Here is a 10834-nt window from a genome sequence, read left to right as displayed (position 1 = left end):
ATTCGCGCCATGTGAGGATGGGGGACGGTGTTCAGTGTGATGATGGTTGTCGACGGCGTGCCGAGGGGTAAAACAAAAAATGTACATAGTGACGCTTAATGAGGTGATGAGCTGCCAAACCCGAGCAGCAAAAGGATGGAATGTAGGCACGCCGGCGCCCCCCGATCATCTTGTATTAAAAAAGAAGTAGTGTGGCCCTTTTTTCTATTTCTCTATAGCTTTGGAAGTGGAGGAGGAGGAAGAGGATATCAGCACGCATAGCGTCTTCGTTGTGTACGAGTAGGAAGCCAGTCAGCGAGGGCGTTGAGACTTTTTGGAGAAGTCGAGGAGCTGTGCAGATACCATTGATATCAATCAAGACATAATCCGGTCTGATGACAATACTTTGACTCGTTCCCTATAACTTGCCGTGAAGCTCTCATGAATTGTTCTCAACAAGCACGCAATACGGTCCCCATCTTCATTGTTTGTTCGCGCAGAGGGATATACTTCGGACCAGACGTCATTCTCACCAGACATTTTTTCTCGCTGTTGGTGCATGTTGGTCACGAAATGGCCCCAGCGGTGGGATGGTATCCATACGGCTCCCCATCAGACAGGATCGTCGTCGGGGATCGCCGCCGGAGGCGATTTCTCTCTGATTTTAATCTCGCGGAACCAAGGAGGAAAAGGCACGAACGGCATGGCATGTTCACTCCTCGTGGTGGGTTCAGGTTTTTTCTCCGCTTGGGAAGGATGGATGGTTCGCTTACAACTGGACGGTAACAAAAGTTTTAGCGCCGCAGGGCCGGCGATTCCCCGTCTAGATTTCTTCGACTACCGGACGGATCCATGAAGAGAGAGAATGAATGGGTGCAGCAGCAGGTCTGGAACTTCCTTGACATCTCCGTCGGGTGGATTAAGGGTTTGTGCTTTTCTGTTCTAAACTTCCTCGTTAGGGCGGCGGTTTTAGTGAAAAGGATATAGATGGAGCAGGAAGCCACCCGATCTCCATAAATGAAGCTTCGGCGCTCCGAGGAAGGGAATTTGGCCGTGGGTTTGGATTGAGTGCGCGGTATTTTGGGGGCATTGGTTGGTGGTGATTGGCGCGTTGCGGTCGATTTCATATTGATTGGAGGCACAATTTCTATGCGACGAAAGCTGTTGATTAGCGAAGGGGGTAACAACACGTGTTTAGAGTGTTGTTTACGCTGTTTTAGAGGAAATTTGGAAAGAAAAAGAAGTGAACATCCAGGGAATGTGCGCTTGGTGGGTTCCTTTTTGGACAAAGATAGAAACCGGGGAAGATGTGTGGCCGGCCCGCTGGCATTGAACGAGTGCCGTTCTCTGGTGATGACTCGGAAGAGGTGAGCCGGTCAGGCCGGTGAGAGTACGAGAGTGCGAGTAAGTTTTGATTTATCCTTTCAGGATTGAGGCTGAAAGACTAGATTGGAGTGAGGTCATTGAGGGGGGAGGCCGTGTAGCCTTGCTTACCGGTGGAGGATGGAATGAGTCGTGGGCTTATGCTTTTTTACGGATAGAGATTGACGATCCAAGATTGCAGATTGTAAATGAGGCCGAGGCGAGGGGAAGTTGTGATGTGCGGGTGATGGTGAGGGCGCTAGAACGGATGCGGAAGGGTGGGAAGGTGGTGGTTTGCTTTTTCCCAATTTCACCGGCGAAAATTTGAGTTGCCGATGCCTTGGCGTAGTTTATCTTCAGCGTGCTCCTCGTGTTCACTGTTCAAAGTCTGTTGATATCGTGGGTTTTTGCACTGCGTTCTTGGCTTTTCCGCTTCTCGGCTGCCCAGTTTCGGTCTGCCGGGCACGGCGTGCCAGCCTGGTTTATCGCTGTCGCCAGGGGACGCGGTCGTGGGAACACAGCCCCTCTCTGCGCGTGGTATGAAGAAGGGCGTCGGTAGCGTGGCGTGGGGGATGGCGGCCCCCCGGGAGCCAGACTTGCAGTCTTGTTGGAGTCTTCTTTTTTTCTTGGTCAAATCAGTGTCGCTAGACTCCGTCTGCCGTCCCCAGTCACCCTCCGCCCCTCGACACCCCCTTTCAAGGCGCAGATGTGGCCCTCCATTGCAAGGGTACCTGCATCGGTGGTCCCCCCCGGTTCGCCATCGCCTTTCGCAATAGAAATGGGGCAGGTTTTCTGACAGGGGTGGTCCGCTGTCTGCTCCGGCGTCTGGATAAGTCGGAGAAGCAAGCAACTGGGACTTTGGGAGACGAGAGCGAAAGTGAAGAGAGAGAAAAGAGTCTGCTGTGTGGGAGTCGTTATTGAAAGGGGGAGGAATAGTTGAATAATTGGACCTTGGAAAAATGGCCGAACCAGAAGCTGTCAATCAGTGTCATCGGGTGGTCTTGAAACCTGTCGCCCACCTATCATCCGGTCTCTGCGACCTGGGCAGTCAGTTGGTTCGTCTGTGAGGAGGGGGGACGGACTTCTCGAGTAGGAAGGTGAGGCAAGGTCGATGTGCGGGAATAAGAGGCGTTAAGAACGACGATGTCAGCGGCAGGCTGATGGCTGAAGCAGTCGCGTACAGTGCCGCAGTAGACAGATCGTAGCCGTTAGTGGCTCGACGCAACCATCGTGTCGCAAGCGGCGGCGTCGTTGCATGCCACACTGAGGAGTTAAAGAGTCAATCAATGCCGGGTGCCCTGCCCTGCCCTGCCACGTCCTGGGAAGCTCGAGCACACACGATCCCATTCTAAAGGGAAATAAGGTAGTCTTACCCGTCTCCCCCCTCCCCCCATTTGCAGAGTGCAGACAATATCCCTTGCTACGCGCGCCAGTGAGGCTGTGGTCAGATAGCATAGCGGACAGTCTGCAGAAGGGCGAGATGAGGTGGTGGGTATGATTGAAGAGTCTAAAGAAGGGGAAACGGCCGAAAAGGGCGAAGGGCGGCAGGCTGGTGATGGTGGACGGGAGGAGAATTAAGTGCAAGGCCGCCAAGCAGCGTGGTAAGGCAAGGTAGCAGAGCCCACTTGGTTGCAGTGAACTGCCTTAGCCTTAGAGGGGACGGGACTGGGAGGGAAAGGGCTGATGGATGGTGCATTTTGGGTGCTGGTTGCATCCATCCATCCATCCATCCATCCATCCTGACTGGACTGTCCCGGGCTGTCAATCTGAACCTGGAAGTGTGGGCTCGCTCTGCCGCTGCCGTTGCTGCTGCCGCAGCCCGGGTGACCCCTTCCTTGCGCCTCCTTCCCTCTTTCTCTCGTCCCTCATTCTCAACCGCTACCTTTCTCTCCTTCTCAACCTCCTCCTCCCCTCTGCCTTCAACCTCATTCACTCATTTGCGACACGACCGAGGGGGGAAGCGTTCCTACACACTTCCAATCGCTCACCTGCTCTACTACACATCAGAGCCTACTTCCGGTCGCTTCCTGTGCTACATCAACTACGCTACTCATTGCATTGACTCAAGGCCGGCTACTGAGGGAGGACCTCGACGCGCGCACACATCGAAAGCCTCCGTCTGGCGCGATCCCACGCCTAAGCCTTCGGGGCTCGCTCAGTACTATCTAAGCTGGGACAAAGAGACCTCTCCGCGCAGAAGCTCGACCTCGATCTCTGAATCGACATCTCATAGCTACCTCTCATACACCACTTACTCACCATCACCAACCCCCAGCTTGCCCACCATGTCCTACAATCACCAGCAGTCGGACTCCATCTCCAACGCCATGTATCCCGCCGATTCTTCCTACACACCAGGCGGCGGCGCTCAAAACCGCCAATCTACAAACTCCCTCGCCAATGCCCTGTATCCCGTCGACTCCGGATACACCCCCGGCGGCCAAAATCACCACCCATCAGACTCCCTCGCCAATGCCGCCTACCCCCAAGACTCTACCTACCGCCCCGCTGCCCCGACATCCCACCCAGACGACAAGCTCGCCATGCCTCAAGCACGCTACTCCCAGTCTTACAACACCGCAGCCATGACAGGGCCCGGGGCTGCCAGTCGCCAAGCTCCCACAACAGCATACCCGCAGTACCCGCCCGCCACACAACAATCACAGGCCTGGACCCCGACGCACGATCCGTACTCCCCTGCCGTGACCCCGTGGAGCCCCGATGGCATGTCCGCTGCGAACCCGAACCTGCCGCCACCGCCGCCGTACGACCCCTCGAGGCCCGGGACAGGAGCGACTGGCACAAGTACGCCGAGGGACCCAATTTCGCCAAACCCGAGTGAGAGCGCACTTCTTGGGCAGCAGCAGCAGCAACAGCAGGCGGTTGGACAGCAACGTGGGGTGCCTGCTCAGTCTCAGAGCATTTACACAGCTTCGCCGCAAGTCCAGCAACAACAACAGCAAGCACCAGCACCCGCAGCACCACACATTGCGGATCCCGAAGGACAGGATGGACAGCCGAGGGCGTACTTGCAGTCAATGACGGGCGGCATGCCTGCTTACGGTAACAGCCCGGGCGGTCTGGGGCCGGTTGCCAAGGCGCGCAAGAAGAAGAAGCAGAAGCTCGCCATCCTCGCCGCGGTTCTCTGTGCCATATTACTGCTCCTGATCGGTTTGATTGTGGGCGTGTTGGTTGGCATCGTCAATCGCAAGGATGACAAGCCACCCCCACCAGGACCGACCGGGCCCAGGATGATGTAAACCGGAAGATTTCAATCTGAATTGAAGGCGAGAAAAGCGAGAGACTCGTTCCCGCGGGGTCGACATGTCTGGGTGGTGACGTATCGCTCCCCGGAGAGGGAAAGTCAGGGCGTTATTTACGACGAACCCGTCGATTTTGGCGGGTTCGGGCAATTACTTCAACCAATACCCCGTTACGTTTTTACATATTTTGACACCTTTTCTTTGTTTTCATACCAACCACCCAACCTTATTTCTTCTTGGCATTACTTGAGCGTCGCGTGGCGGATGGGGCGGGGAGCATTGAGGCAAGCGACGTTAATGTTTGATCAACCTAGGGACGGAGTATGGAAGGTGTTGTGCGAAGAGGCAACGGCGATTGAGCGGTGATACATATACATACACATCATGGCATACGGGCGACTTTGCAACCGATGGTGGGCTTATAGACGATGGACAGAGCCGCGAAAGCGTGCTATGAGATTGAAATGAAATGAAAGCGTATGTTGATCAAGAACTATGGGCCTTCGTTGTGATGTGCAATATTATCGGGTGGCACTATCTAAGCCTCCGATTCGCAAATCAGTTGAGAGTCAGCAGTAAATTAGGCGGCATACTTATTGATCTTCGTATATTCGGCCACCAGAGCATCTCGCAAGGACGACTGAACTACATCGGATCTTCCCCCGCGTCCACGGTTCTATCAACGAACTGCGACCACTCGAGGAATATTCCAACGATGTATGCCAGGCGGCGATGGCTGACAGAGAAAGTGACTGACTGTCGGAAATGCCGTGATAAGCTACTCTTGTCGAGGACGTTGTCGATTCGACTTTTACCTAGGAAGGATCAGCTTGTCATGGTGGATGAGCGATACCATCCCAACACCGGGGCACCACAATATGTGACTCACCACTCAATCTTGTTTTTGGACGGACTGGCTGCTCTTCTGCTCTGTGCTTTTATATCGCGGAGGTTTGAATGGGGGTCGTCCTTTGAAAGGTGAGTACGATTGGCATATGGTAGGGTTGAGCTTGAGCTGTGCTGGGTCTTGCGCTGACGAGATGAGGTCCGGACGTCATGATTCGAAGGTACAAAGATGGCATGTTGAAGCTTGCTGTTACAATCTTCAGAAATGCCATTGCCACATGCGTCTTCGTTCAACCAGTGCTGGTCAGTTCTTGGACGCTCGTCCAAAGACTTTGCTGTGATCTCGCGCGGAGGAACGGGGGCTTTGGGCGGCCATGTCGGTCGTGATTCATCGTCTTCTATGTCCTGGTGTTGGGCATGAATACACCCGACAGATATCTCGAGGTCTTGCAGGAATTGTCGTAAAAGAGGCCAAAAACCCTGAGGAGCCTGTTCTCGATACCAGAACGGTTGTCTTTGGTCACATCAGTGGAAAGCAAGGCCGACCCAAGGATTCATTGGTTGTGGGAGAAGTCGCATCAACACCAGAACGTTCGATATAGCACCGATCACATCGGGTCAGGATTTTTCAAGATGAGGCATGGTCTCGTGTGTGGTGCCGGTGTAACTTATAAGACATCAGTAACCCATGGCACCTCTTTCCACGAGGATCATCTCCAGATACATCTGGGGTGAGCCTCTTAAATGTGCCATAGCGGTTAAATTTGTTCCGTTAGTTTGACCCTTGCAACATGAATGGCATTTCCTCTTTCCCATGCGTGACACCACATGGCTTAGAGGATTGGTGGGAAATAACATGAGAATTAGGTAGCGAGGACGAGGACTGACGACGATGGGTGTTGCGGACAGAGACTGGGCTGCATCTGCGATACGAGCGCTCCGCGCACAGAAATGCGGTGGCTTTAAACTTGCGCTCACCGAAGTACAAACGTGCAATGATTGTGTCCACAGATTGGAGCGGGACGACCTGGGTCTTGCTTGATATCAAATCATGAGATGGGGCAGCTGAGGTACGTGAGGGGAGCGGGTAAGCCGTGAAGGCGCAGATGCGGCCTTCTGGGACAAAGTGCAAATTTTTACGCTGTAAGTCAATGAATTCTATATAAACTGGCTGACCTGCCGTGTCTAGACTAAAGTTGGGAAGGACAGAAGTCATACGCTGGTGCTCGTCTGTACCTCAATGATCCATCGGCCTCTGTACTGCTCGATCTTGATACCCCACAGTGATGGGTGCTCAATGGAAGCATGATCCAACTTCAAAATCTTGCTCGCGATCCCCTTCGTGTTATGCTGAGATATTATGGACGTATTCAGGACGTGCCAGGCGCCGGAGGGAGGATCCGGATGGCGGCGATTTGTATTCTGCAACGACGTGAAAGCGCCACAGAGTTGGACGTTGCCAGCGAAATACGACTTTCAGTAGGTAAGAAAGATTTCTCGACAGCAGAAACTCTCGGGACCGTTTAGTGGTGGCATTGTGTTAGGAGCTCTGGCGGAAGCAGAATGTGCCGAGGGTCTTATACGTTCCCTGGCGCCGTAAGTGCTCAGTGTGGGATCAGCAGTGAGAGCAACAAGATAACTATGAAAAGAACCGACATTCTGAAGTGAGGAAATTTTGGGAAGCAAAATGAGCTCTGTCAATCTATTTCTCCGCGTTTGAAGCAATGGTGCCCGAAGGCTGTATGACATCGTAACCTAGGGTGCTGTTTGGATAGCATCTCGGGGTGGGTGCCAACGGTTCACGGCTCCTGCGGATTTCCCCAGAATGCATCCAACACGGTGACAACTAGCGTCTTGGATGATAATCTAAAATCGTCGGAGAAGTAGTCCATGCGGTTCATCATCTGAACGGAATGCCTGGCAAATTGATGCTGTTGGCTAGAGCAAAACAAAGGCAAAGCCCGAACGTCAGATTGTCTCTGAGAACCCAATAACATGATGTTGGCTAGTCTATTACATGAAACTCATGGTCGTCCCAAAGCTAGAAAAATGGGCTGACGTTAGCCGCTGTGCGTGTCGCAGGCCTCTCGGACTTGAGATGGATCGATCAGACTTACAGCCCGGGTTGCCAACTAAGCAAATTTGTTCGAAAGTCTTGGTGAACATTGAATTGAACCTTTATATAAACATGTAATAGTTTCCCCTTTTACCATACTGAGCGATAAGAGAAATAGATACAGTTCAACGCGAGGTGTCTGTGACAAGCAGTTAATTGTGCGACCCCCTGCATCAATGACCTTCGACGTATGCCAGTCTCAGCGAAGCTCTTGGAAGACGACATTAATTTCGTTGTCCACACCTCTCTTACCAGTATTTGGGGTCTTGTTGATGAATAAGATGAGCGGCTGGCGCGTGAAATGCGTCTGTCCCTTAGGGACTTGAAGCTGCATTGCTTTTTCACCCTCAGTAAATAACCAACACAGGCAAGAATCTATAAACTTTTGCCTTGAGATGGTATAATTAGTTCATTCTGCACTGATATACACATTTCACTCTTGTATTCTCTGCAGGCTGGGTTCGTCTTATGGAGCCACCTCGACGGGCTGAACTATATGAACTATAAAAGCCATACTTTCAACATGCCAGTGATGAAGCAGAAATGGTCGCATCTCTATTCATGAAGACGAACTCTCTGAGCCGATACTAAACAGTTTATAATGAGAGAATTTAGACAGCTCAAAATAGGTTCATGTACATCTCTCTCCTCAGGCATTCTCTTAGCTTCATTCACAGACGGTAAATGACAAAACGCGGTCGATCCAGAAACCCGAGTCATATTTTGCAGTCTTCAAGGAACTTCTGAAACTACGCTGCAGACCTCGGGCATAGCAGAACGACCGATAGACTTTCTCACGTCATCTCTGTTACTAGAAATCTGTTCATAGATGATCTCGAAGGTCTTAATATAAGTATGGAAAAGCCCTTGATACTGTAAGGGTCTCCCACACTTCAACTTACATATATACATACCACTAATGTGCTAAAGCGAATAGTCCCCCAACCAATAGCACCGTCCACTATTTTCTTGACTTGTTACAATTCATGCCATAGCATGATTTCTTTCTCGATAGTAATCGACACCTGCAACGCGTGTCAACGGGCTTCTTCACGGACACCAGCCGCTGTCCATCTCGCTCGAGCTGCACGTATACTGCCAAAGCATGCTCTTGAAACTGTGCAAGGTAACTTGGCTACTCAAAGACAAGAGAAGATATACCACTGGCTAAAGAGTCACAGTCGAAAACTCTTTTAGAAAGACAAAGTACAGGAATCTAGACGCCAGCCTTTCTTCTGATCGGTTGTAGACGCTGAAGTGCAGGCCTCAGCTAGGCAAACTGAGCAGTATCAAGTCATATTGTGCGAAAGAGACCAGTGATTATGCGTTGTGGTATGGGTGTTGTAGGTAGGAAGGTGTCATAGCACAAGACCTCTTAACCGTATGCTCATCAGCACCCGTCGTGTTTTGAATTCAGATAAATAACCGCCGGTATCATCCATATGTGTCGGCTTCGTTGGTCCATACCTGGTTTATTACGAGTGCGGAGTCCTGGCACGTTTGAAGTAAGCATATGACATCGCTTCAGCTACCTCACTAGAAAGATACTATAAAGACGTCAGTAGTTGTCCAGCCAAAGGAAATGCTGAGTATCCTGCCTGATTGCGGCTTCTCTCCGAAGAGACCGAGTCCATATGTCGCATACCACGTCTCTTAATAGTGAGAAGTTCCCCTTTCCATGGTCGTCTTGACGCTACGGTTCTGGCCATCCGCGGTTTCGCCTTTGTCACGCTGACATCTAATGTAAGCTACGGTTCCAACTATGGCTCCTCTTACACGTGGTTTCCTTTGTATGTTGGCTCTGCAATGAAGGTTATGCTCTTCAGCATTCTGACCACTCGAAGGAGATGCAACAGCTTTGGTGGCCCTCGTGGTGGTATCGGATATTGAATTCGGTCTACAAAAAAAAAGAAAAAAAAGAAAACGGTTACTCATACGTATAATTCCAAAATTAGAGAGAAATCAGTGGACGGTGGCGTGACCGCCGTGACTCAAGGCCAGAGGACGACGTTGTGTTTTCCAGAAGCCCATCACTCCATCCAAATTCTCTGAGTGTGGTTCTTGAACTGGACCTCATCGAGAGACTTTCGATGCGGTCTTCATGTTTTCTCAAATAGGATTCTTCTCTGGTAAGTGCCCGTGGTTTAATACGATGCGTCGAGTATCATCTCATCGCGGCACCTCTGTCTTCAACCCCACCAGAGCACGCAGCCAGCCTTATTTAATCGCGGGCGGCACCTTGAAAAAACCTTGAATCGACCAGAACAATCCACTGTCCCTGCTCCCCGTTCAGCACTCTTCAGGTTATTGCTTGCGGCAGATATCCAGACTTCATCGCCCATGCTTGATGGCTTGGTCTCGCCGATCGACCTTTGTAACGATTGTGCTCGTTGTGTATTCATCATGACCAATACACGGGCAAGAGAGACGAAGCAGCTATTTTTCGAATTTCACTCGTGGCAGTTGAAATGTCTTTCCAACATGATGAAGTCAACAAGTTGCAGACAGCCAAGTCACTCGACCCGCCCTACGTTCATTCTTGTTGCTGTCTACTCCCACATTATGTACGCTTGAGTTTGACTTATATACACCTTCTGGTAGATTGTCTCTTCAAACAAAATATTCTCACACTTTTCTCAAGACTAAGAGTTGCATATAAAGGATGGCTGTTGGGGTTCATCGTCGTAAGCCACACCAACCCAATACTTTTAGCCTTCGCATGGGTTTCGAAGTCAAGGCAAGTGCCATCCGTTGGCGGTTTGGGGCATTAGACTGTGATTTATGTGCATCATACGAGCTCATCTATAGAGAGCCATTTTCGTCCTTGTCCGGTGCTATGATGGCATCAATAGCCGGCGGGAAGAGACCCCAAAGACGTCTGGTGTCCATCGCGTTTTACCGTACTGATACATTGTACTTCGCACTCACTTGTTGATTAACCCTCGGTTTTATGTCAAACGCTGGACAAGGCCCTATTCTAAAAAGCTTTCCGCACGATTGCTTGGCAAAAGTCGATCTCTCGTAATTCGGTCCATAGTATATGCTGTTTTAATAACGACTCGACCACCGGATTCTAAGGTATCCTCAGCAAGCTTAAAAGCCCAATGACGTTGCGCTTCTCAAAAGCCTATGATACAAACCAAATATAGCTGGATGTTGTCGCAGTTTCAATAAGTCCAGTTTCAGGGCCATCGCAACCAGCCAGCTCGGCTCGACGTCGACGGCTACTTCATTCTCAAGCTTTCCCTCTCGCTGCTATCGGTTGCAT

At 51.1% G+C, this 10834-nt stretch overlaps 1 protein-coding gene across 1 annotated transcript; it reads left to right on the top strand.

Annotated features, from left to right (window-relative positions):
- Positions 1-3626: 3626 nt before the first annotated feature.
- CGCS363_v012203 (uncharacterized protein) lies at positions 3627-4601 on the top strand (the record flags this gene model as incomplete). Its single annotated transcript, XM_036644052.1, has 1 exon — positions 3627-4601. One exon carries the CDS (start codon positions 3627-3629, stop codon positions 4599-4601), a length of 975 nt encoding a protein of 324 aa, XP_036491061.1.
- Positions 4602-10834: the final 6233 nt, after the last annotated feature.

This window comes from Colletotrichum siamense, assembly GCF_013390195.1.
Source record: "Colletotrichum siamense strain Cg363 chromosome Unknown KSG_Cg363_contig08, whole genome shotgun sequence".
In the NCBI taxonomy this organism is placed as follows: domain Eukaryota; kingdom Fungi; phylum Ascomycota; class Sordariomycetes; order Glomerellales; family Glomerellaceae; genus Colletotrichum; species Colletotrichum siamense.
This window is presented reverse-complemented; position numbering and strand designations above follow the sequence as displayed.